Source organism: Orycteropus afer, unplaced genomic scaffold (assembly GCF_000298275.1).
Source record: "Orycteropus afer afer isolate SDZICR_OR568_19922 unplaced genomic scaffold, OryAfe1.0 scaffold00031, whole genome shotgun sequence".
Classification (NCBI taxonomy): Eukaryota; Metazoa; Chordata; class Mammalia; order Tubulidentata; family Orycteropodidae; genus Orycteropus; species Orycteropus afer.
The window spans coordinates 925297-952186 of record NW_006921618.1 but is presented as its reverse complement, the minus strand read 5'-3'; the positions used below and the strand labels follow the sequence as shown (position 1 = coordinate 952186).

At 47.6% G+C, this 26890-nt stretch overlaps 1 protein-coding gene across 1 annotated transcript in view; it reads left to right on the top strand.

The window, feature by feature from the left end:
* RCC2 (regulator of chromosome condensation 2) overlaps positions 1-26890 on the top strand; it is a 27606-nt gene extending 716 nt beyond the window's left edge. Inside the window, exons 2-13 of the mRNA XM_007935853.2 lie at positions 8-282; positions 5345-5438; positions 9864-10007; positions 13176-13307; positions 13700-13788; positions 15238-15352; positions 19115-19281; positions 20591-20771; positions 21044-21149; positions 22019-22091; positions 25938-26015; positions 26786-26890. Coding sequence (XP_007934044.1) covers positions 8-282; positions 5345-5438; positions 9864-10007; positions 13176-13307; positions 13700-13788; positions 15238-15352; positions 19115-19281; positions 20591-20771; positions 21044-21149; positions 22019-22091; positions 25938-26015; positions 26786-26890 — 1559 coding nt within the window. The remainder of the gene's footprint in view (positions 1-7; positions 283-5344; positions 5439-9863; positions 10008-13175; positions 13308-13699; positions 13789-15237; positions 15353-19114; positions 19282-20590; positions 20772-21043; positions 21150-22018; positions 22092-25937; positions 26016-26785) is intronic.

Sequence of the window (26890 nt, the reverse complement as noted above, 5' to 3'; positions counted from 1 at the left end):
CCGGCAGGAGGAGGGGACAGGCGGCCGCGAGGAGCTGCGTGCGACACCGCCTGTTCTCGGTGGCCTGACGCACCCCACGGCCTCCAGTACGCCCGGGCGCCACGGGGGAGGGGGCCACCGGCGCTCTATGGGAGCGGCGGTTTTCGCCGGGGCTTTGAGGTTCCCGCCGCCTCGGCTCCGGCGCTCCAGGAGGGCGGGGCTTGGCGACCGCCGCGCATGCTTTGTGCGGTCCTGCGCCGTCTCGCGCTGCCGGCGAGGCGGGGGCGGCTGGCGGCTGGGCGGGTGAGAGGGCGCATGCTCGAGAGAGCCCTCCACCTGGAGGTCTAGGAAACTCCTCGACTAAGTGGTGTTTGCGCTTTGTTCGCGGCCTCTGGGCTCGGGGGCTTGATCCAGGACAATCCCCCAATGAAGAAGCACCTCCCATAGTCTTCTATGGGCTTGAATTTGTTAATCAGAGTTGGGCTTTCAAAAAACCTTAATTAAGGTTGTTATTGGCACAACTTTTACGTTTGCAAAACCCTTCGCAGTTGCAGTTCTTAACCTAAGGTTTGAGATCGCTCTTGCCGTCCCTAGAACTTTTTGTAGGTTTGATGTGAGATGTGCTTTAGAATAGAGGGTCAGAACTTTTGCCAGACTCTCAGATAACCCCTCCATAAAAGTAAGAACTTCGCTGAGGGTTTAGAATCTGACATTATGGAGAGGTCCTCTTCCTATAAGCACCCTTGAAAGGATGTCTAAGTGTTACCAGTCTAGAGGTGTTTCCCCCAAAGAAGCTCAGGCCATGTATAAGTGGTTGTGGTAAACATTTGCTACATCCATCCACCTTATAGATGAGGAAACGGGGGCACAGGGAGAGGGAGTTTGAGAACCTTGTGCAAGATGAGATGGAACCAGATTTCCAAATGGCTCAGCTTTCTGATGTTATGCCTTTGCAAAGTCTTCGGGAAGATGCTTAATAACTGCCTCCCAGTGAAAGGGTGGAGGAGGAGAGTGAAGGAGAGCCGGAGTACCTGACATGTCTTGCAGTCGGGAGGTCTTGCCAGGGTTTGGGGCCAGGCCAGTGTCAGAGAAATGGCCAGAGTATTGAGAAACTGGAACACAGGAACTGCCTACCTTTGGCACGTCAAATCTGCTGTGTAAAGACTCAGGCATTTCCTTTCCAATCACAGTGTGTTAGGAGTAAACGAAAAAGAAATGGCAGGTAGGCTTCTGCCTCCTGTATTTTATTTTGAGTTTCCAAAACCAAGATTTAGTCTTTGAATATCCACTCCCACAGTTGTCATCTGCGGTGTTGCAGTCGACCTGTTAGAACAGTGGGTTGTGTTGTTGGGAAGGAAGAGTTTCCTACCCCAATGCTGAGATTCACCCAAGAACTTAGTCACTGAGAGGGAGTGGGCAAGGACAGCAGATCTCCAGCCGGCCTGCCTCTGTCTCCACCAGCACTGCACTGTCAGTTTCTCCGATGGAAATAGCATTTGGTTAGTTTTACTGGAGGATTCTGTTGCTCCCATGAGAAGTCATAGCGGTCCATTGAATTTGGGTTTATTTTTACATTTAATTTATGTTTCAAAAATTCCTTTTACCTATATATTTATCCCCATTCCCTTTGAAAACAAGAGGCTTCCTAAGCTGGTTGCTTTGGGATGGTCTGCAGGCCATCCTGGAGAATTACAGAGCTGGAGCCTCAGCATCAAGGAGACTCTGAGAAATGATGGTCCAACAAATGATGCTCGCTGTGCCTTGTGGGAAGTGCACACCCAAAGCTTTCCGTTTTCATTAGCATAGATTGAGTGTGGGTCCAGAGGCAGGCCTGGCATCCCCACTCCTTGTCTTCCCTGCGTCTCCTGCAGCTGTCCCTGGCCCAGTTTCTGGTCTCCAAGGGAAGCGCAAGGTCTCCCCCTGTTGAGCCGTTCCTGGGGAGCCTATCTGCTACCACAGGCCTGCAGCAATCCTTAGCTTGTTTCAGAAAGAGCTTTCTTGATGAGAATTTTGCAAGCCTTGTCTCTGTTTTGGGTGCTTGAAGGAGGTTTGTGTCTGAGCAGCTGCGGAGAATTGTCTAAAACCACGTTGCTTTTAGTTAACGCCAAGCTGCAGGCACAGGTCTTGTGAAAGATGAACCGATACTTGAGGGGAAAGATGACGTGAGTCGGGGTGGTTCTTTTACAGGACATAGGACATTGTTAGGATTTTAGTCTCAGAAAGTGCTCTCATTAAGGTTTACATATAGTTGGGTCAGATGAGTATCTTAGGATTGTCTAGGATTGAGTCAGGCTTTCCCTGTGAACCTTACAGCCCTGTAGGTGAAGCAAGCAGCGGTGCTGAATGCTATAAAGCAGGTGGCTGTCGCAAGCGACAGATTGTCCATGTCTTTGTCATTTTCCCAGTCTTGGGTTGCTAGGGTTTTGTGGACCCTGAGACAGACTAACATCTGAAAGGATCAAATAGTTATAACTGAAAACTGAGCTTTGAAGTCTGTTTTAGTTAATAGCCCATTAGGGAATTTGTTGTTGCCGGCATTTCTTCTTTGAGTGGTTTTCCCTCCTGGAGCGCAGCAGTCTTCTAAGTGGATGTGTGTTAAAAGGTAGACACTCAACCTTGGAACACTCGGGCAGTGATTCAGGAATTGCTTTGGATCAGAAATCCCATTTTGTTGACTGAGGAAGCTCAGTGCGTGTTTCTGACATTGCTGTTCATCTCAGCCCAGGTTACCTGACCAGGTTGTTGGGAGGCAGCAAGGTGAAATGAAATTCGCTCATCCTGTTGGGCACAATGTGCTTAAGCTTCTCTGTCACATGGCCTTTAGACTCAAGCAGTATTGCAGACACTGAGTTCATCCGAAAAATACTCTCTGGTCCCATCAGTGGTTAGGCTCTTGAGGCTCACTAACCTGCTGACTCTCAGCCCTGAAGCCCATGCGGTGGCAAAGCCCACCCCCAGTGGAACTAGGCAGGCATCAGGGGCTTTTCCTTTTCCATGGGGTGAAATGACTTGGTTGTAGTAAAGAGCTGACATGAGCTGTGATCTGAGGGGTGTGAGGAATCCTCCTGTTCTTTCATTTAATTTTTATTTCCATATGGTGGAGGGAAAAATTAAATAATAGAGACATAAAAGTAAGCAACAGACAGCAAACAATTGTGTGGTGGTGTTGTTGTTGTTTGCTGTCGAGTAGGTCCCGACTCATAGCAACCCTTCTTGGGTTTCCAAGGCAGTATCACTACGGAAGTAGGATTGCCCAACCTTCCTTCCGAAGAGTGGCTGGTGGGTTTGAACCGCCAGCCTTCTGATGAGCAGTCAAGTGCCTTAGGCACTATGCTACCAGAGCTTCAACAATTGTGTAGACAATGCCAATGAAAATGTTTTATTTCATGTGTAAGAAAATAAGGCCCATGACATAAAAACTTGAGTGAGACAGCAGTTAATTCCATTCGTAGGATTCCCACAGCTGAGCTGGAGGGGAGACTCGGTTTACTAAGGTTTTCCACAGATATTTTTCTGGGTTTTTGTTGGCCTGATGGGCCAACCGTGGTCGAGCCCTCTGCCCAGCCCGCTGTTTCCTTAACGGTGGCTACAGGGCCAGTGCTGGGGGTCTTTTTGTATAGAGCTGCATCTCAGTGTAGAGTGGCTTAAGGATCTCAGTGGTGGATATTAGTTACTCTTGAACCCTCTTGCCTGTCTGGGCAGGGCGAGCTGCCTGGCCCGCCAGTGCCCTGTCCTGACTTTGTCTGTCCTGGCAGCTCCTCTCACAGCACCTTAACTCGCTTCTGCTGTCGTTGCTGCCCCCCCCCCCAAGCAGCTGGAGGGGTAGTGGGCCTCTCCTTCCCTGAGAGAATTGACAGCCGACTGATGGCTGGTCATCTTCCTGAGCATCGTCCACAGTAGCCCTGTAGAATGTTCCAGCCGGGCCTGCCAGTTAAACAAAGAAAGGGAGATAGATAACCAGGGGAAACTAGGCTGCCATTCAAGTAATCTGAGCCTGTGGGTGCTGCTGCCAGGGTTGGACTATCCTCTGATTAAGGTCCTTTGCTAAATAATTTAAATGGTAGCAAAGTCCTTCTTGATTCCCATGCTGTTACATTTCTCCTTTTCAAGCCAACTGCGTACAGTGTGCCTGTATATGGGACCATTTTCCTCTGCCATGCAAACGTGGCCAAGCAGGAGAGCGTGGAGGGAGCTGTATTGGGGGTGGGGGGGTTGCCTGTAATGTCAGGTTTGGGTCGGGTAAAGTTAGTGTGTTCATCTTAAAAATGCATGAATTGTATTGCCTAACGTTCCAAGCCAGGGCAATACCATGCAGAGGTTAGGATGAGGAGAATCTGCAGGCTTCTGAGAACAGTTTGGTAAACAAGGAAATCGCTTTCCTTTTAATATTCTGGCATGTTGAAAAAGATGAAAGCAGAAGTTCATGCTTCCTATGCCAGTGTGGGAACTGAGTGGCTAGTTGAGAATTGAATCTTTGACCAGCAATTTACTTTAAAAAAATGTCTTTGGACATTTTAACAAATGCTGAGAATATTATGAATGCCAACTAGAATTGGCCACAGGCCTTCTTAAATGACAAATACTTACATCCACAACTTGACAGCCTGTGGCTTTGATGACTTGGTATGTTGCAAGACTGATTATGGGGAATTGAACTGAATACACTGGTTGCACCTTCTCGTTTGTAGGTCCCAGCCCAGAAGGTCTTCATTTCACTCACTGATTGCCATGTCATTGGGAAGAGTGAGCCCGACTCAGGCCTCCTGTGTCTTAATCCCAGCCCCACAGAAGCCTCAAGCTTCTGTTTTCTTCTCTTCCTCCAACGTAGAAAGGTTTCCCTCCTGATCCCTGGAAAGATTCTTGACACTGTGGGCAGCAGACAGAGGGGTAATGGAAAAGGGGATGATGTGATTACTACACAGAAATGATGTGGTTACTAAGGGCTGGAATCCACGTGTAGAATGCTGTACTGGTGGTGGGAAGATGCAGAGCTGGCCCCACTTAATTCTTCAGTGTGACACGTTGGGCTTCTTGCAAATGCCTGTGTAAGTCAGTGTGCAGAGTGGAAGGAAGGAAGGTAATTTGGCTTATTTTTTAGATTTTGCAAAAGATACTTTAAAGAATTCAAAGGGATAAGAATGAGCCCTGGGTGGAAGAGATGAGCTGCTGTGGGCAGGTTTGGGGTCACGCACGTTGAAGTGACAGAGGGGCTGGTGATTGAGCCCATCTGCTGATTGCGTTGAGCTGTCAGGTGGAAGAGCTAACAATGAATTATTTTTCTTTTGTTTCCTACTGTTGTTGGAGAGCCTTGGAAAGCTCAAAGCAACATTGCAAGCTAATCCTTTTTCCCTCTCTGTCTCTGTAGAAACTTGAAGGGTCTAAGTGCAAAGGGCAGCTTTTGATTTTTGGGGCAACCAACTGGGACTTGATTGGTCGAAAAGAAGTGCCTAAACAACAAGGTATGAAAAATGTTTTTTTAAAAACTCTAAGTAACTCATTGTTATCAGTTCTGACTCATGGCAACCCTAGAGGATAGAGTCCAACTACCCTGTGGGGTTCCCAAGGCTGTAATCTTTATAGAAGCAGGCTGCCACATCTTTCTTCCACAGAGTGGCTGGTGGGTTCTAACTGCTGACCTTAGGTTAGCAGCTGAGCACTTAACCACTGCACCACCAGGACTCCTCAAAGTCTAAGTAGCTTGCAAGTTATTGAGGACTAGGGGCTTTGCATATAGCATCAAAGGTGATTCTGGTAACCATCTGCCAGGTAGGTTATTTTCTTCTTTTAAAACAAGAAAGTGGAATTCAGAGAGGTCAAGTGACTTGCTTAGGGTTACACAGCCACTAGAGTGGTAGAGTTTGGATTGAACTCTGGCCTTGTGCAAGTCTCTTCGTTTAACAATTCAGCCTTTAAAAAAAAAATACCTTAATTCATTAAGATTAAACAGAAAAATATAAATAGAAGCCTCAAACCAGCCTCCTTGTTTTGACACCTGTTTTCATCTTCCTTCTCACGTCACTTATTGTCATTAAAATCAAAAGGCTGGCCTTGGGAAATGATACCACAATCATGTTTCTTGCAAGCTGCCAAATCATTTCAGGCACGTCATGACAGAACAAGTGGAGTGAAGGGGAGAGCAGAGGTCCTAAGAAGTAACTCGTTTCCATTCACTTTTAGAAAATAGGAATTTTTTTCTCTGGAGAATACTGGTCCTTCCAGGAGAAGGAAGCCTGGTACACTGCCACATCTTACGACATCTGGATTTCATTTGGAAGGATTCCCGGTGTCCTTTCCAGCCTTGTTTTGCCCGATGAACAAATATTTGCACACTGCTAACACCCTACTGCCTCAGAGTGGGGGCAGCAAAGAGCCTTGTGTGCCATGCATTCAGTAGGAGTTCCAGCCATGCTCTGGCCACCTGAGTTAGAAGGGGGCTGGGCTCAGGTAGCAGCTTTTCTTCCTGCTATGGAAAATGCGCAGCTTCCAGGACTAAGCCATTGGGCCAAGTCCACAGGGCAGCGAGTGCTAGTGCCCCTTCCCAGGCTGCATTGCGTTATTCCTCACTGCTGCTCTTGAGATGTGTGGCCCACCTGCGATGGAAGATGTGGGCCCAGAGGGGGAAGCTTGTTTGCTAAGAGGGCAAGTGGCAGGGCCTGGGTTAGAGGCCCTGCTCTCCGGCTTACTCCATCGCCCCCTGCGGATGTAGGATGGAGTGGTGCTACTCGGGATGACTGGCCGGGGTCTGCCTCAAGTAGGCTGACACCATCATCAGCTCAGCCTCCCATAACTTCCCCGAGGTACAGAAGGTAGGGAAGCCACCTGTGGTTGAGGAAGGGACCCTCACTTGGTAGTTGAACAATTTAACCCTAATTAGGTTTGCTTCAAGAACACTTTTTTTGTGTTTCCGGTTTCCACCTTTGCTTCCCGGATTGAGTTCCCTTTGAATGAATTTTTTTTAAACCCCTGTTTTTAAATATCCTTAGGGCCATTTGTGACCCGACCTTGCCGGTGTAGACATAAGGGGAGGGAAGGGAGGATTTGATTTGTTTTCCTACTGGTTAAAACATGACAAGAAGGAGGATTTCTCCCTGCCCATCAGTCTTGTCACATCTTTGAAGTGTGCCTTCTGTCACAGCCAGGAGAGCCCATCTGACCTCATGGGCCTGCTGCAGTGAGTCTTGTAAGATCAGTAATGGGTGTGCCTTGTTGGTTTTTAAGATAACAGTGACTCATACTCCAGCTCTGTGATTAGGATCCGGCCCCAAGAATCTGGAGGCCACAGGAACTCATGTCCACCTGCCTCCCTGAGGCACCCAGGGCTGCTGGGGTATTTAATTCAACTTAGGCTGCTCTGACAGGATTCCTTCAAAGGCTGGGAGAATCCCTGTTTCTCTACTGAGCTGGCTATATTTTTAGGCGTTGATGTAGCCACTGCCAGCAGGGAAGGACACTTTGGCAAATCATTGCGCCTCTGCCACCTGTGGGATGTGGTCCACTTAGCCAGGATAACAACAGGAAGAAAACCCCACTTGCCATCGAGTCGATTCCAACTTATAGTATCCCCTACTGGGTTTTGCAAGGCTATAAATCTTTATGGAAGTAGATTGCCCCATCTTCCTTCTGCAGAGCGGCTGGTGGGTTTGAACCTCCAACTTTCTGGCTGGCAGTCAGATGCCTTAGGCACTGTGCCACTAGCGCTTCTCACTTAGCCAGCCTAAGCCAGGTTGCATTTAGACCTTTTACCTCCATGGTGTCCTCTGTCATCCCGTGGCACTGTGCATTGGTTCAGCACGTGTGGCTAAGAGTGTTGCACGTCCTTCATGCCACAGTTTGTTCCACTCTCATGATAAACAGACCTTAGGAAATCTCCTAACAAGTTTTAGTAAAATTTTTGGAGGCTGTTGTTTTCAGTCTGATCTTTCCTTCTGGAAATTGTTGGCACCTTTTAGTAGTAAAGTGTCTTCAGGTGGAAAGACTTAGGTACATGGCTACTGTGCCATTAGACTTTTCCTGGCTGGTAAAGCCTCTTCGTACCTAGATGAGAGGAACCATGGGGGTGCGGGAGGGTGGGGGCTCACGTGGAACAGTTTCACGGCATTAGGTAACTGATGGAGAAACCATTGCCTTTCAGTCAGTTCCTGCATCCAGATCATTCTGACACAATTTGACAGCTGCTGCCTGGAAGGAAGATTGGGCAGTGTATTTCCATAGTGATAGTGCCTCAGAAACCCAAGGGGAGAAGTCGCTGTGAGTCGGATCCGACTCCACAGCAGTGAGCGAGTGAACATTTTAAAGTAGTCCCCACAGATCTGGAGATGCTCTTGTGTTTTTGTGCTTGATAACCCCAGATTGAAACAACAAGCAGAAAATACCAGTTGTTGGTCATACCTGTCCATTAACAGGATGGAGTATTTTGAGGGTGTTACTGGTTCTCCCCTCCTGCAGACCTGCTTACGTTTGAGTGATTACTGTGTGCTGGACTTCTGTGAGTGCTCGGCTGTAAAGGGAACCCACAGCCCTGGCTCTCGGGTTGCTTATAACAAGCTGTGAGGGCCAATGAGTGTATAGTCTGATAAGTCCTGTGATAGGGCACACTGAATGCAGGGACATGTAGCGGTGCAAAGAGGAAATTTTTTTGAGTTGGATGTGGGCCAGGAGGGCTTCCCAGAGGAGGAGGGAGTGTGTTCCAGCTGAGTTTTGCAGAGGAAGTAGGGGGCAGGAAAGAGCATCTTGGGAAAGTGAATGCATGGCCAAAGGCAAAAACAGCCAGAATGTTCCTTAAAAACGAAAATAGTCAAACTTTGTCTCACCTGCTTTGGTCATGTTGTCAGAAGGGACCATTCTCTGGAGAAGGATATCATGCTTGGTAAAGTAGAGGGTCAGCGAAAAAGGGGAGGACCCTCAACAAGATGCATTAACACAGTGGCTGTAAGGATGGGCTCAAGCATAGCAAGGATTGTCAGGATGACGCAGAACGGGAAAGTGTTTTCATTCTGTTGTACATAGGCTCGCTATGAGTCAAAAACAACTTGACCACACCTAGCAACAACAACATTGCTGTCAAGTCACTTCTGACTCATGGCAACCCCATGTGTTAGGGTAGAACTGTGTTCTATAGGGTTTTTCTTGGCTGTGATTTTTTACAAGCAGGTTGCAAGGGACCATGAAATAGGACGATGGGACCACTGGGAATGGATCAAACACTAGTGGTGGGGGCTGGGTAGGGACCACCAGGGGCCCCTGCAGGATGGGCCTGATACTGGCAGGGTATGTTAGTGACCACTGAAGGCTGTTCTCTGGAGGATGGGGACACTCATTCGCAGCTCAGAAAGCACATTTCTGTCTGCAGTGAGGAGTCGCACATTGGTAGGCAGGAGAGCCATTGGGAAGGTGAGGAGTGCCTGAGGATGGCATTGTGGGGTGAAGAGGGCAGGTGTAAGGGAGAGAGGAAGAGGTGCAGGTTCCAGGGTGAGTAGGTTCCTGGGTCAGCTCCTGCTTAATGGGTCACCACCCACCCTGATAGGGCTATAATACATGAAGGCAGGTAGGCTCTGCCTTTTGGACAGCTTGAGAACCAGGTCCCTGGGGCCTTTTAGTGTAGGAGGGCTCAGTAGCAGCTGGTCAGGCCCCGCCAGAGGTGGAGTGACATCATTGTGAGGATGGCCTGCCTTCAGCTCTGGGGGGCCATTCATTCTCTGGCCCCTTCGGTCTTACAGGGAACAGAGGTACAAAGGTCTCTCACGGCCTCCTGACACTGTTGCCTGAGGAAGTACCTGCCACTTATACAATGGGAGGGTGTATGTACCCTTTATGGCTGGGACTGCTTTTTGGGGTGCTTGGTACTGCTCCTTGAGTGTTTGATTTGCCTTCTTTTCTCTTTGCAGCTGCTTACCGCAATCTAGGTCAGAATTTGTGGGGGCCCCACAGATATGGATGCCTGTCAGGGGTCCGGGTGCGGACAGTGGTTTCGGGTTCATGTGCCGCCCATAGTCTCCTCATCACCACAGAAGGGAAGCTGTGGAGCTGGGGTAAGTACTTCACTGGGGCCCTGTTAATATGCAGTGGAACTAGGGGTGACCCTGATCCTGGAGCCTGCCCCTCAACAGGAGTTTTCATCTGCCCAGAAAAGAAGACTTGTGCCTTCAGAGGCAGTGCTCTTTCTTTGCAGGCTACATGGTCTCCTCCCAGTTCCCACCTCATCTCTTCTACACCATATGGATAAGTTGTCTCCCAGCACATGTTGTTGTTAGTTGCCATCGAGTTGTTTCCGACTCATGGTGACCTTATGTACAAAAGAACAAAACACTGCCTGGCCCTATGCCAGCCTCACGGTCCCTGCTATACCCGAGCCCATCGTTGCAGCCACTGTGTCTATCCATTTTGTTGAGGGCCTTCCCCTTTTTCGTTGACCCTCCACTTTACCACACATCATAACCTTCTCCAGAAAATGGTCCCTTCTGACATGACCAAAGTAGGTCAGACGAAGTCTGGCCATTCTCGCTTCCAAGGAGCATTTCCTGCTGCATTTCTTCCAGGACAGGGAGCCCCTAATTCTATGACTACTCCTCTTCAAGCAGCCGTTTACTGGACATTCAACTGCATCTCGATATTCCTTGTACTGAGGAGATTAGCATTGAATTCTGTTGAGGCATGCTGTCCCTCCGACAGACGGTCCCCTTCTTGCTTCCTGACACAGTGTGGCTTAAGACCTCTGTTCTTGCCACTTTAAATGCTGTTGGATTTTAGAACCGCCGCAGCATCTCATAAGCCATACTTGAAACTCTGTCTGTCTGCATGTAATCCTGTCTGTTACTGAGAGTCATGTGGGTTTGTGGGTCTTGTAGCTTATTGCCTATTTTGTCTGTTTCTTGTTTGCCCAGATATTTTAAGAGTTGATTTGCTTTCTCTTCTGCTGTGTTCCTCGCCTGGGTACTTGGGATGGTTTCCTATCCTTGCCTAGTAGCCTTCTTTCCATTTCAGAGTTCTGTGCGGAGGGCTTTCACGTTACTGCCTGTTTCCTCTTCCACATTGTTAATACAGGTATTGACTAAGGCTCAATTTGTCCCCAGGCCCTTCTGCTAGTTTCTGGACCCTTCTTCCAGCTGGTATGTTGGCTCCTGTCCCCGCCCTTTGTCTCTGGTCCTTTGGCTAGCTTCTAGTCCATATGACTGCATTTTTATTTCAGTCTGTTTGAACTGTTTTTGCGATTTTATGAGCTGCTGTACCGAAGTCCAAATATATTAACATCTGTTGTCTTCCCTGCACTCTGCTAATTTTGTAATTCTGTTGGAAAAAAAAGCTAACAAGTTTGGCCCAAATTTCTACTTTGTACTCTCTTGATGACATGCTGACATGGCCACAGTTTTTGTTTTCTCTGGGTTGGCCTGGCGGCAAGCCTCTCCTCCTCAAAACTCCCCTCCCGCGTTAGTGTTTCCAGCATCATGCACCGCACTTTGTCAGAGTTCCCAAACTTCAAAGACCTGATGTCTCATCTCTTCACTGGATTTCACTTATCCAGGTTTCCAGAAATGCCCTGTGTGCTGACCCTGTGGGGCAGAGGACGCTTCTGAAGGCTGTATCTCTAACCTGCCCCCAGAGCAGATGTGTGTCCCTGTGAGCAGACTGAGGTGATGCAGGTGCTGATGTGCCAGCAAGGATGTCACAAGCCCAGTGTTAGTCACTTGAAAAGGGAGAGGGCACTGTGCAGTGTCCGTCCACACCAGTGCTTCTGGAGAGTAGCTGGCACATCCCCCACGTGGGGTCTGAGCCTGGGGGCAGACAGCACCTGGTGCTTGTTCTCTGTCAGAGTGCCGGGCAGAGTGAGTGTGGCAGCTCCATTAGATCTGGTGTCTGCCCTTCCTGCCAGGAGCCAGTTCTGGCATGGAAGCCAACTTTCCTTTGGTTGAAGTGTTTGTCTCAGGATGGTTTTCCTCCTCTTAGCAGTTCCTCAGGTGGTCGGACACTGTTCACTTCCTTCTTGGTTTCTCCAGAATGGTTGGTGATCACCTCTGTGGCTCTGCTCTCAATGTTGCTCGTGCCCTAAAGGTGAAAAGGGCTCTGTTGGGGATGTCTGTGGTGCTCCCTGCAGAATTCCCCTGCTGCTTGGTCCTGTGAAACCTCTTGCAGGTCTCCCAGAATGTTGGGTTACAGTCCGGGTCCACTGTTGACTGGAGGATTTGGGCGTGACCCATTGCATTGTTTTATTTTGGAACTGTTATAGCCTATGTTGAAAACTAGGTGAGGTATAGGGACTCCTGGCCTTCCCTTTCACCCCCACCCAATGTCCCGTGTCTGTTTTGGAACTGAAGAGATTTTCCTGAGGGCCCATGCATTTGCCGAGGGCTCAGGACAGGAAGTGCTTTCCTCAGACCTTCCCTTGAATCCCGTGTCCGGAGCAGCTCCAGGGATGGAGGTTGGGTACCCTGTTGGCAGTGCCTTGCAGGGACTTATGCTCAGAGCGGGCCTGTACTTTATCCGTCAGCTGGTTTCCTGTTGTAAAGGGCCCTGTGAGTGATGGTCTGTAGGTGGTGGGGCTAGTACTGTTCTGTGGGCACCCTTTCCAGGGCAGAGACGGGAAGAGAGATGACAGTAAGAGCGCAGTGGCCCATGGTAGATGCCCAGAGCACTGAGGTAATTAAACTCTTTTGAGGCAGGTGTCAAAGACAGTTACTGTCTGAAAATGCATCCCGAGTGAAGGGAATGAGGGAGTTGTCTAGCAGAAACTATGAGAAGTGAGAAGCTGTATGTTTCCATGGGTGCTCCTGCTTGTGTGTGACGTCATGCCAAACAGCACTTCTCCCATTTGCCTGGTAGCATAGAAACGCAGGAAGTGCACACTTGGGCTGGAGTGTGTGTGTGTGTGTCTGTTTGTCTGTCTGTCTGTCTCCCTCCCTCCCAGCTGCTGCCCCAGAAAAGTGGTGGAGGTGAAGGAGGTGGCTACTGCTGGCAGGCTGCCTGAGGAGATGGTTTCCAGGGACAGCACCATGTCTGTTACCCCATCACCCGACCGGACAGGCCTCGAGAGGCTGGCCACTTATTGAGAAGCCAGAGCTTTCTTTCACCTAGAATCTTAGTGGGCGGGTTTGGAGGGCACCTTCTAGAAGACACATTTGTCTCCCATCTGAGAGAGCGTGTGTCCCTGGGATGCTGCTCCAGCCTCTATATTCCCTGCCTTTATTTGGTTTTGTATATGACAGGTCGAAACGAGAAGGGGCAGCTGGGACATGGTGACACCAAGAGAGTGGAAGCCCCCAAACTCATTGAGGGTCTCAGCCATGAAGTGATTGTGTTGGCAGCATGTGGGCGGAACCACACCCTGGCTTTAACAGGTATGCAGGTAATCACCTGGGCTCCTTCTGAATTTGGCAAGAGACCCAAAGGTTTACCTGGGGGAGGAGGGAGTCACCCCATGGCTTGGTCAAGATTGAAAAGCTGCCCCAGAGAGCCTGGTGAGTGGGTGGCTTCTTGAGGGTATTGAGAGTATCCATCCCCTTTGAGCACAGGACGTCCCTGTTAGGACTTCTGTGCACCCAGTCTCTGGTGAAAAATGGTTTTGCTCTAAAGTGGTCATCTAGTCCACCACCATTTGGAACACTGTCTCACTGCCATTGTGCCTGGCATGTAAGCTGTGCTTTTCAGTGTTTTGATGCCTTTGATTCTAAATCTGATTCAAAACATTGAGCCTTGTAGTCCCTTTTTTAATGTTGCTCTTTCTTTCCAGAAACAGGCTCCGTGTTTGCATTTGGAGAGAACAAGATGGGGCAGCTGGGCCTGGGCAATCAGACAGATGCTGTTCCCAGCCCGGCACAGGTAGCGCTACTCTCCTCTGGTGCATGCTTGGTGACTTTGTTTCTCTTAGCCTTTGTGTTTGGTTTTCAGAGGTGGGATTGTGTGTTTCTGTCCATCCTTTGAGTTCGTTGACCCCTTGTAAAAACAGGCTCCAGTGGTTTGAGTCAAACTTAACACGCTGCAGTGTTTAGCATAGGTTTAGTTTGTGGTCACAGTTGAAAAACATCCTGAAACCAATTTTCCTTTGCAATTTGAAAAATTTGAGTAGAGAGGCCTTGCTTTAAGCCTGTGCAAGTCCTTATTTTTCCAAAGAAAATGGAAAGTGTTCATGGATATGATTGGTCTTTACCTGCAAATACTGTGAGTTTTGATCTTGCGTAACATTGTATATTCGAATAAAATAACATCGGGCATTTTGCTTAGAGCATGAATAGAAGCTGCGTAGACTTGTTCCTAAGACACTTGGATTAGTCATTTGGAAGAATGGGATTTATACATAATGAACTGCAAATAGAAGGCAGCAGAACGCTAAGGGTCTGATTAGTGGTTCAGATGCTGAGGTGGGGGACTTGGATTTTTTGGTCTTAAATGAGACACAGTGGCCAAGCTTATCGGCAGTTTGAAGGGTTTTTGAGGTGTTTATGGTTTTTTTTTTTCCCCTAACCATTTGTTCTGACATGGAACGGAACAGTTTCCAGAGTAATAAACAAGGGCTGAGGGGACATGGCCTTTGAGTCTTGGGTCTCTGTCTCTGATTTCTGGTGCGGACGTCCAGCAGGGCTGTTACTCTGGGTCCCTTGGTGTCTTGTCCCCTGCTTCCCAGGCTGATGAGTTTGCAATATAGCACATTTTCTCAGTACTTTCTTAGATTTGTTTCCCAATCCTGTGTTAAATTATTCAGGGCCTAATAATTAGCTCCCTAATTTCGAACAATTTTATTTCTTGCTCACACCTTCAATTAGACTAATTAGTTGAGTATCTCTACAGTAGTAAAGAGAATGTGAAACAGTTAATTTTACTGGCTGGCAATATTGCTTGCAAGAGCTTTTTTTTTCTTTTTCAAGCCAGGGGGATGACATTGGATCCCAGTGGCTAAAGTGGGGTTTGGGGGTAGGTGTTCGTCAGTTGCGTAGATGACCGGTCAGTTGAGTGAGCATTCTCCAAGCACTAGTGATATGCCAGGTGCAGCATTGGGCAGTTTGAGGGAAACAGACGGGCTTGGATTCACCGTCTTTGAACTGGACTCTGTACTGGGAAGGCGAAGGGGTCATAGGATTGTTTCTTCATGTATTTTCTAAGCTTTATATGGTAGAAGTGCCCTCAGCTTTTGCCTTAAGAATTGTTCAGTCCATTCCATTTCCATTTAACCTTTAGTAATTGTTTTCATACCAACCTGCAGAGTGGAGACATTTTATCAAGCTTTTTTTTTTTTTTTTTAAAGTCTGAAAGTCTACTATCTTGTCTTTTCAGATAATGTACAATGGCCAGCCAATTACCAAAATGGCCTGTGGGGCCGAATTCAGCATGATAATGGACTGCAAAGGAAACCTCTATTCCTTTGGGTGCCCTGAATATGGTCAGCTGGGTATGGACGTCTCTTTTTTAAAAGCTCTGTAATCTACTGTATTTGGAACCAGAAATCAGTGTGAGGCTGCACACACGTGTTAGAAATGTGGGTAATTGATCTCAGATAATAGCTTTCATCCATTAAGTGGATCTCACGTTAGTGGAACAGCATGTTGTATGCATGGGATTATAGAGTATTACAATGACTTGCCTCAGTGAAAAACTCAGGACTGGGGTTGGACAAAGGATTCTTTTTTTCTCATGTGTGAATTCATTTGTATGAAAGGATTTCAAAGTTGGGTTTAGGGGAAAAAGGAAAAACGAAGACATATTCATTCAGTTACACATTTAAAGATTTGCCTTTATTGTAAGTGAGGAAATCTGGCTGGTTATTTCAGGTGCATGTGTAAGGAACGTGCTATAGGTAAAAGTGACTGGATCCCTGTCGTTTTTTATCCCTAGACAGGGTGTACACATGCCGTAACATTTACTTGTATCTCATTGAGTAGAAAAGAAAAACTCAGAAACCTGTTCTCAGTCAGGAGGAAATGTCTTCTGATCCTAATTTTGCAAGGTCTCCATTTTCTTTTCCCATCTGACATTGAAGTGTTTTTTTTTTCCCCCCTTCCCTGTTTCTGGCATCCTCCTACCACCCTGGCCCTTTCCTTGGAGGACTCTGAGTAGGAGGTGAGGAGTGGGCGCCCTCTGCTGGCTCCTTAGCTGTATCCACTTGCCATTTCAATGGCAGCCCCCGTTTATCTGGGTTGCTGGGTCTCGACGTCATTAAAAGCAGACAGATGGAAAACAGTATAAATAGAATGAGGAACGTCTCACTGGCCTTAGCCTTAGGGAACAGTGACTTTGTGAAACTAAATATACCGAAGTCAGAAGCAAACAAGAAAGAGCAGCCCCTTACACACATTCAGTGTTGGTTGCTAGGGAGTTGTCAGAGACTCTTAGAGAAACTGTTTCCATGGACACAGGCACTCCTGCTGTACCCAACCTTGGGCAATACCGGAAGTGCGTTTGTGGGCTACTTCCTGAAACGGGTAGCTTCCCTGCTGCCTGTGGCTTCCCCAGATTTTCACAGCAAGGTGATTTTCTTTTAGGAAAAATGAAATGACCTTGGTGCTAATAATGGCTAACATTTATAGAGCAGTTCCTGTGTGTGGCAGTCACCATTGTAGCACTTTACACAGATTCTCATTTGCTCATTCAGACTCATTTAAAGAAATTGACTTGATTCGTATTTATGGATCAGTAATTTTTAATTTGCCAACTGAGTCTACAAGCTTATGAGTTGGAATCAGCTTGATGGCAATGGATTTGGTTTATAGTAAAAAGCATGTGCACATCAGGAAATGGGGGCTGGGTTGCTCTCATGCACAAACACTTTTAAGTGAGTCATATGATTTTTCAATCACATAGCATAGTGGCTAAGGCACTTGACTGCTAACCAGAAGGCTGGTGGTTTAAATCCACCAGCCACTCCTCGGAAGAAAGATGGGGCAATCTACTTCCGTAGTGATACTGCCTCGGAAACCCAAGGAGGGGTTGCTATGAGTCGGGTCTGACTCAATGGCACATAACAACAACAACAACAACAATCCCTTTTAGAGTTAGAACATAACTGTGGCCTGGAAACATGTATTGCCAGCACCAGCCAAACCCAGCCCGCCCATCCCCAGTGTGTTAACTGGGTCAGGTAGGGTAGAGGTCAGGCGCTGCCTCTGAATTGCATTTTAGGAAGCTGCCACCTCTTGGAGGAGGGAAGCAGCCTTGGTCCCAGTTTCCTGGCGGAATCCTGCCACGTCCTTTGGTGAAAGGTGTGGCTCCTCTGAAAGAAGTCAGAGGCCAAAATAGTTCTGAAATGCCCTTGCCCCTGTCCTTTTGGAATTGTCTGTCTGGTTTAGTACCCATCATTTCTTAATCACATAGTAGGGTCTCAATAAGTAATAGTGACTGCTTTACTAAGACCTTGCCCAGGAAAATGTAAATGTTTAAAAATGTAAGTATGTGCATGAGAGCAACCCAGCCCCCATGTCCTGATGTGCACATGCTTTTTACTATAAACCAAACCCATTGCCATCAAGTTGATTCCAACTCACAGTGACCCTGTAGAATAGAACTGCCCCACAGGGTTTCCAAGGCTGTAAATCTTTGCAGAAGCAGACTGCTTCATTTTTCTCCCATGGAGCAGCTGGTAGGTTCGAACTGCTGACCTTTTCATTAGCAGCTGAATGCTTTGACCCCGACGCCATCAGAACAGAGCTCTTTTTCACTATAACTCACTGCCGGTGAGTCAGATCTGACTCACGGCAACCCCTCCTTGGGCTTCTGAGGCAGTATCACTTTGGAAGTAGATTGCCCAATCTTCCTTCCGAGGAGTGGCTGGTGAATTTGAACCACCAGCCTTCTGGTTAGCAGTCAGATGCCTTAGGCACTATACCACCAGAGCTCCCTTTTTCACTATGTTGTTGTTATGTGCTGTGGAGTTGGCCCCGACTCATAGCAACCCCTTCTTGGGTTGCTGAGGCAATACCACTTTGGAAGTAGATGCCCAACCTTCCTTCCGAGGAGTGGCTGGTGGGTTTGAACTGCCAGCCTTCTGGTTAGCAGTCAAGTGCCTTAGGCACTACGCTACCAGAGCTCCTCTTTTTCACTGTAGGCTCTTTAAATTCAATATAGCCTTGAGAAGATGAGGAGTCCGTTAGCTGGGACCCTGGGACTCTTAAGTTGATGGGCACAATCGAAAGAGACTATGCCTACAGTGGAGAATTGGTGTGTCACAATATGATAGGAACTGCTTATGAACATGTGTTAGGAAACACCACCCTGTAAACAAACCCAATAACTTTATTGTGCTTATTTTGATTGTGATTCCAAGCTGTTTAACTAGCATGAAATTCACACACATGGTGCCTCTGAAAGGTGGTTCTGTACATGAGTAAACTGCAGGGCAATTAGCCAAAAGCTGAGGGCTGACTGAAAAACTGCAGGTGACGTGATCATGCTTTGGCTAGCTAAGTTGTAACTAACGGGAACAGTAGCAGTTCAAGACTTCCATACGGCCCTGTGTATGTGGTGGCGCTAGTTTGCAGAAGTATCAGTGTTCTCAGGACTGTCAGCTGGCTCCTCCTCAACAGTGTGCTCAGTTGGCATCCTGGTTATCTTGTGTTGTGCCAATTGCAGTGTGTGAATTCCAGGTTGTAACAACTCAGGGTAAGATATGTGTAGATTATTTGTAATTTCATGAAAGCAGAAGTCTAGGATTGTCTGTACTTTTCTGTCCATCCCTGGACCATACACCATCCCTGGACCATACAGGGACTCCTTGAGGTGTGCTGTGTCCGTGTGCACCCCCTGCTCCCCAAGATCATATTTTATAGACCATCTCTTTGGCTCAGTAGCTTCCAAACAATTTTGACAGCAACCCACAGTGTATTTTACATTGCAACCCAATCTGAAGTAGAAATACATAAGAAGAATTTTTAGAAAATAATGCCATTGTTATGTACTATGTGTTTTTTTTTTCTTTTGTTCTATTGTATGCATTTTTAAAAAAAATACTGCTCTTAACCCACAAAATCAAGTTCATGACCCACCAGTTGGGTCAGGCCTCAGATCAGAAAGCACCGCCTTCATTGATCGGGGCAGATGCTTTGGACCTGCTCTACTTTCTGGGCATCTGAGCCTGCCTGTGGCAGGTAATGGGCATGGCGTTGGTCTCTGGGGCTTATAATCCCCTGCCTCTGACTGCTGCTGCCTCTGGTCTCCACAGGACACAACTCAGATGGGAAGTTCATTGCCCGGGCGCAACGGATAGAGTACGACTGCGAGCTGGTGCCCCGACGAGTGGCCATTTTCATTGAGAAGACAAAAGATGGGCAGATTCTGCCAGTCCCAAACGTGGTGGTGCGAGATGTAGCCTGTGGTGCTAACCACACGGTAATAGACCACATGGTTTCTCTCTGTACTTTCTGAGAGGCTCATCAGTGTAGGGGGTCATTTAAGCCCAGGGGCCCTGACGGTGGGGATTGTGCCTTCCGCGGGGGGCTTCCTACCATTCATATGGCTACCAGCCACCATCGAGTACACATGCTTCCTGCCATAATACCCAGGACTCAGTTCAGAGCCCTTGGGTTGTCTCTCACATGTGTCTCTGTTTTGCCATTTAAAAAAAAAAATTCCACATTCCCTTATCACAACTCATGTTAATTGCTATGCCTGTGTACCTTTTATGAACATACTCAAATGTAGGCACATCCTCTCCCTCCAGGCTGGTAGCATACAGTAGCTTGTTTCTGCTTTTGGCTTTTGTCATTTAATAACATCATGAACATCTTCCCTGCTTGATTGACAGACTGTATGCTGTGGGCGTTGAACGGATTTTATTTTGTTCGGTGTCTTTTGTTAAAGGATACTTTAGATAAACTGCAGTAAAGATTTGTGTGCCTTTGTGTCTTGGGTCACTTCTGAGAGTGCATTTGCCTGAGAACGCCTGTGAGTGACACTTGCTCCCTTCCTGGGGGAAGAGTGCTGGGCTGGGGCCAGAGACCTGTAGGTGTTCCTGTCTCTGCCCTACCTGCTGCACGGCTTCGGGTGTGACTCTCTGGAAGCTTCTTCCCCAGCAAAGATCTCTCTGGTTCTGTTTTGTTCCGTGTAGATGGGAACTAAAGTTAGATTTTGTTTCAGCTTCCTAAAATCAAACTCTTTTTAATAGAGTGCATTCACAACACTTAAACATGAAATGTCACAGCTTCTGTGAAGAAGGTAAGTTTTAAATTGTTGATGTGTATGTGTGCCAACTTGATCATTGACCAGATGGAGGTGAACTGTGTATGTGTGACAGGGGAGGTCAAAAGAAAAGTCCCAGACAGGCAGGTTTTTTCCTCCATGTCTTGCAGTTCCATCAATATTGTAACACGGAATATGAAGCATTGCCCTCCTGTGTAGAGACACAGCCCTCTGGTCTTAAGATTTGTGGCTTAAAAAAACAGTTTACAATAAGATTGAAAAGTAGAGTTCCTGGCAGAGAAATTGGCAAGCTGGCCAAGGGAATGTGTCATTTTGCTACACCTGTTCCTGTTACAGCCACCCCCATTGGAGGCAGGTGTGGATTATTTTTAATGTTCCTGCTCCTTTGCTGGGTTCGCTGTAACACCAGTTCTCTGGCACAGAAGTTACGGTCCATCTTGTCACCGTCCTGCTGGCCAGGCTCGTTTGTTCCAATCCTGTGTTTTCTCTCTCCCTATAGCTGGTTCTGGACTCTCAGAAGCGTGTTTTCTCCTGGGGCTTTGGTGGCTATGGCCGGCTGGGCCATGCGGAGCAGAAGGATGAGATGGTCCCTCGCCTGGTGAAGCTGTTCGACTTCCCCGGTCGTGGGGCATCCCAGATCTATGCTGGTTACACCTGCTCCTTTGCCGTTAGTGAAGTGGGTTAGTGATCAATCTCCTGCCCTGTTTGTGCCAAGCATGGGATGAAGGGGTCCAGACCAGGCCTTGGTTTTACTTCCCTGGGAGCGCAGAGCCCCAGTAGGGAAGCTTGTAGGTATTCTCCTGGCCCAAGACCGTGAGCCCTACTCTGATTTCCTTGTTGGTGTTGCTTTAACTAGAGTGCTCAGGTGTGGTGCAGTGGTCCTGACACCCTGATTAGGCTTCCGCTGTGTCTGGCATCTGGTCATGGTGGGCACGTGTTTTGTTTTCTCCAGGTGGTCTGTTTTTCTGGGGGGCTACCAACACCTCGCGTGAGTCAACCATGTACCCGAAAGCAGTACAGGACCTCTGTGGCTGGAAGATCAGGAGCCTGGCTTGTGGGTATGTGCAGCTGTCTCCTGGTCCTCTGCCCTCGTCGGATGTGTCAGGCACACTTAGGAGGGCCTTTTCCCTTGAGAGGGGCTGGAACCATCGTCCCTTACAGGAGACGGAAGAGGATGACAGGGCACCAGGCACTGAATCCTGGAGGAGGAGGCTGTGCTTGGGGTAGCAGGTGGCTCAACTCATTGTCTTCAAGGAAAGAAAGTCATTTGGGAAGAGTTTCTCCTTTGAAGGCTTGTTGTGTTCTGCTCATGCAGGTTCAGAATTCTCTGTAATTGGAAATGTAGTGGGGTTTTAGTTACTCTAATCTTCTGGCAAGAAGGATACATCTGTGAGTCAATGAGTTTTGACTTATTTTAAGGACACCCATTATCTTGCACTTCTTGGTGGAGAGTTTGATAGTATTAATCTACTGCTGTTGGGGGGTGGTCAGTGTGACTAGAATCTGTTGAAATCTAGCCCCACTGGAATTGTGATACCTCACCTCCTCTGGAATGACCTTTTCATTCAGATCTGGCCTACTTTTTTTTCCCAGTTTGTTCATCCAAAGATGATCTTCCACTGAGAGCCCTCTGACTCCATCTCCCGGTCCTGTGGCCCTTTGGTTTCCAGTCCTGTCTAAGGGCTCTTCTGTTTTTATGGGACAGTCGTTACGGTTCAGGGAAAACCTGCTAGTCTATTAGTTCTGTTCTCTCTTTGAAAATAAGTACATTGTGGAGTTTGTAAAGGGTGTACTTGATTTTAAAAGCCAATTACTCACCCACACTCTTGAGCAGGTAACTGTCAGGAGGCGTCCGTGGAGTCTGGGTGAGACCTAGGGCTTGAGGGTACTGAGCATGGTGGTAACAGTGTCTCTATCGACTTTTCAGGAAGAGCAGCATCATTGTGGCTGCTGATGAGAGCACCATCAGCTGGGGCCCGTCGCCAACCTTCGGGGAACTGGTGAGTGGGCACCCGAGTGGGGAAAGGGCCAGAATCCTGCCTGGGTGGCTCTGGGCCTGCTGGGAGGGAGTGCAGAAGGAAAAAAAATGGGTGTCCCGGTTGGCCTTGTTGCATTAAGTGTACAGTGTTCCAGAGCATCAGGTTATATCAGCCATTAAAGAAAACGAAAGTCATTTCTGCCCAGTTTTCTTTTTATTTTTTGGCTAATTTATTGTGTTTTTGGGGAAAGTCTGCGTAGCAAGTTAAATTCCTGCTTGACAGTTGCCGTGGAATTTCATCAGTGGCATTAATTACATTTTTCACATTGTGTCCACATTCTCTCTGTTCTGGTGGTTTTATTTCCAGGGCTCTAGTTTCCCTGCTCCTTTATTGTCTCAGCTTTGCTTTGGATTAAATACTGACCTTTTGGGACTCCTACAGATGGTTTTTTAATAAAGCACCAGTCTTATAGGTAATAACCTGTATTTTGTGTGTCATTCTGCTTTCCTGCTAATAGATGATCTCGGGATCGTTTTGGTTCCAGGTTTAAAGAGCGTCTTGGGGCAGTGGTCTCAGGGAAGTAGTCTCGGGGAGTCCTCTTCTCTCCAGTGGTCTAGTTACAGTTAGCCTGGACTTCAAGAATAAGACTTTTGTTCTGTACTTTTCTCCCATCCTAACTGGGTCATCTGTTTTGACCCTGGTCAGATTGGTCAGTGGTGGCAGCCAGGCACCATTTAGTTCTTCTGATCTCAGGTTAGTTGAGGATGTGGCTTGTATAGGTACCAGGCTTATAGGCTTGTTTCTTTGAAATTTTGGTTACCTCCTTACTCTTGTGTTCCTGATGATTAGTGGCCAGTCATCATATCCAAGATGGCCATTCACAATCTTGTAAGATCTCAGACACCACCAGGATGCAGAACGTGGACTTGTGAGCTATCATGCCAGTTGTCTGAGCTGTCCCATGAGACTGTGGTCCTAAGCTTTCAAACCTAATCTGCCCATGTTTGAAACATGGAGATGGGGATGATTCAGGTCCAGTTACCATGCATTTTGGGTTGCAGTCGTGGTGCTGTGATGCTGGGAGAGGAGAACGGTGTATCTTTTAAACCCTGGGGCTACTGGGTGGTGATGTAGCTTCTGAGGTCTCCCTGTCGGCAGCATGAGGCCATTGTGTGGCTGGGCACCACTGAGCAGGGTGGTGTTTGTCAACTGCTTAGATGACTTGGGGACCTCAGTTTCCCTAAATTGGGTTTGTCTGTGTTCTCTGATTTTAGTCTCAGTGACTTGAGTGATGAGGTCGGAAGCAGACCCTGAGTTTCTCATACCAACTTGGCCTCCACCAACCAAATACTTTTGATTAAGGTTCTGAATATGGGTAGTCCCTGACCTATGACATCCTCAAGTTACAAGGAACTACACTTAAGACCATTTTTTTCTGCACACTTTATTGTTAGCAATAGGAGCTCTGGTGGCACAGTGGGTAAGGCATTTGGCTGCTAACCAGAAGGTGGCAGTTCAAACCCACCAGCTATTCTACAGGAGGAAGATGCATAATGATTTACAGCCTTGGAAACCCAGTGGGAGTTTTTGAGTCAGAATTGACTCGATAGCAGTGGGTTCGATTTTGGTTTTATTGTTATATGCACTAGAACAGTGTTTTACAGTGTGTAATTTGCTAACGGCATCATTCTCTTCCCAAGCCCCAAAGACAAAGATCAGATTTATAAAGATACTGATAATAAAAGACAGTGATAATGAATGCGTTCTAAGAAAAAAATGAGGTTATTTGGCTTGAATCAGAACCAATTTACAATGTCAAAATGGAACCCAGTCGTAAGTTGGTAACTTCTTGTTAGGTGCTGTCAAGTCAGCTCCAACTCGTAGTGACCCTACGTACAACAGAATAAAACAATACCCGGTTATTTGCCATCCTAACAATCCTTGTTACACTGAGGCCGTTGTTGCAGCCATTGTGTCAGTTCATCTTTTTTTAAGGCTCTTCCCCTTTTCTGCTGACCCTCCGCTTCCCAAGCGTGATATCCTTCTCCAGGGAATGGTCCCTTCAGACCTGACTAAAGTAGGTGAGACAGTCTGGCCATTCTTGCTTCCAAGGAGCATTCCAGCTGCACTTCAGAACAGATTGTTAGTTCTTCTGGCGGTCCACGGTACTTTCAGTTTTCTTTGCCAACACCACAACTCAGAAGCATCAACTCTTCCTTCTGTTTGCCTTATTCATTGTCCAGTTCTTTTATGCATTTTGAAAATACCATGGCTTGGGTTAGGCACACCTTAGTTTTCAAAGAGACACCTTTGTTCTTCTGCGCTTTAAAGAGGTCTTTTGCAGCAGATTTGCGCAGTGCAATATGTCATCTGATTTCTTCACTACTGCTTCCATTGATGTTGATTATGGGTCCAAGTGATAGAAATCTTTGACAACTTCAATCTTTTCTCCATTTATCATGATGCTGCTTATTGGTCCAGTTGTGAGAATTTTCATTTTCTGTATGTGTTGAGGTATAATTCATACTTCATACTGTAGTCTTTAATCTTCACCTGTAAGTGTTTTAAGTCATCTTCACTTTGCATAAGCAAGGTTGTGTCTACCTCTACCTAAATTGGATAGTTCTTAATTAAAAAGAGGCTCAATGCAGCTCAGCTGTGGGGTTCACCCTGCTGGTCTGCAGCTCAGCTCTTGGTAGTTTATGTTCAGTTAATAAATTTATCTTTTTATTTCTTGCTGGAAACGTGGTCAGTTTTCCTCCCCGCCCCCCCACCTTTCCTCACTGTAGGAACTGATTGGGGCTGATAGAGAGGTGGGAAGGAAGGTCTTTCTCACTTTCTGAGCCATCTCTGGCACTGAGGCTGAACATGCCTTTTCCTTGGTGCTCTGCACACACTTTGAGTCTGGCGTCTTCAGAGAATGCCCAGTGCAGTGGACATGCAGTTGTCCCCTTCTGAGGAGGCTCCATTTGAAACTGAAGTAATCTGAGATGAACCTGTCAGTAAATACGGATTTCTCTTAAGAGAAAGAAAGATTTTTTTGTGGGTTTGTCAGAACTAGACTTTAATCTTCTAAGTATGCATTTTGAAACAAAAAGGGACTAAGAGGGAGACATTAGAGAAGTAGATCAGTGGTGGGAGATGGCATGGGTGCCTTGAAGGAACTACACATTCTGTAATGTGTGAGGTGGGGTCTGGTGGAAGATGGGCTGGAGAAATGGACTGACCTGTGTGGAGAAGAAGGTCTCACCTGCCCTGTAGGCTGTCTGTCTCAGCTGAGCTGATGGCTCTGTGGTCCTTTTAGTTGCCTTAGCATGTGACTTTTCCTCAGCAGTGTATGACTAGTCCCTTCGCTCTCTTGTTGGGAGACTCTTCATCTTGGAATCATAACTGTACGTAGCTTTTCCTTTCACTTGTAGGAATAAACATGAAGATTTGGGTAAGTTATTTGGTCCTGCAGACCCCAGAGGCATTGTGGGTTTATGGAAGACCTTAATTGACATGAAGGGCTGCAATTGACATTTTGTTCTGCTTGTCATGTAGGGTCTTGAGTCATGCTTCATAAGTAACATTCCCCAAAAGCTATCTATTAACCCACAACCTCCAGGGGACATCTTGGTTCTCTTTGTGTTTAAGAATTGTCAGCTGTTGGCAGCAGCCTTTGTGGATGAGTGTTGGGGTAGTAGCCACAGGGCCCTCATGTCTGAACGGCCGGGCTTGGTGGACTCTCAGAGGGAGCAGAAGGCATTGCTCTGACTCCTTAGAAACTCCTCTTGAGTTTCTTGCTTGGAAACTTGGCCATTACTTCCTTAGACCCTGCCAGATTGACCCCCGTTTTTGCTCACATCATCCTGTTTGCTTTGCCAGGGTTATGGAGATCACAAGCCTAAGTCTTCCACCGCAGCCCAAGAGGTGAAGACGCTGGACGGCATTTTCACAGAGCAGGTAAGCATGGACCTCTGTGCCCAGGACAAGAAGAGGCGTGGGCAGCAGAGGTGAAACGCTACCCCTAGAGAAATAAAAATCATGTCTGATAGCACCTTCCTTTGCTTGCCTCTGGTCCTTTACAGCCCATTTGAGTCTAGTCTGCTTTCCTCGACTGGCTGTCCTTCTGCCTTTCACTAGAGTTTTCTTGGGGCAACAGCTATCACCAGAAGAAAGAGAGGGCAGAGGTTGCTGGCCACGTGTGGCAACTGCTCTTGCCTCAGTGCTGTGTAGAGCAGGCTCCCTCCCTTTACTTGGATGCATGCGGTTAGGCCACGAGGCAGATGGTGGGGTGAAGCCCTGCTGGTGTCACTCAGGCCACCATCCCCTCTGCTCACAGAGCAGCAGGCACTTCTCACAGGTGGGAGTGATCCATGCCATTGTGCCTGAGGGATGGATGGATCACTCGGTTAGATCACTGTGTTCTCACCAGTTCCTGCCGACAGATGGCGTTGAGAGGCCCAGCTCAGGAGCTTCCTTCCAGCTAGGCAGCCTGGGTCAGTCTGGTTGGCAGAAGTTAGGATGTGATTCTATCGCAAATGAGCTGTCTTCAGCGAAGAGCTTTCATGCTGCTCAGGAGTTCTCCGTTTCTCTCTATTGACCCAGTTTTCCAGCCAGCTTGCTCCTGGCCTGTGTCCTATCTGCCTGTGCTTGTCTGTCCCTAACTGGACAGTGGGCTGATGGCACACCAGAAGGCCCCTCCCACACTCAGCCCTGCTCTGTTCTCTCAGGTCGCCATGGGCTACTCGCACTCCTTGGTGATAGCGAGAGATGAAGGTGAAACAGAGAAGGAGAAGATCAAGAAACTGCCAGAGTATAACCCCCGAACCCTCTGA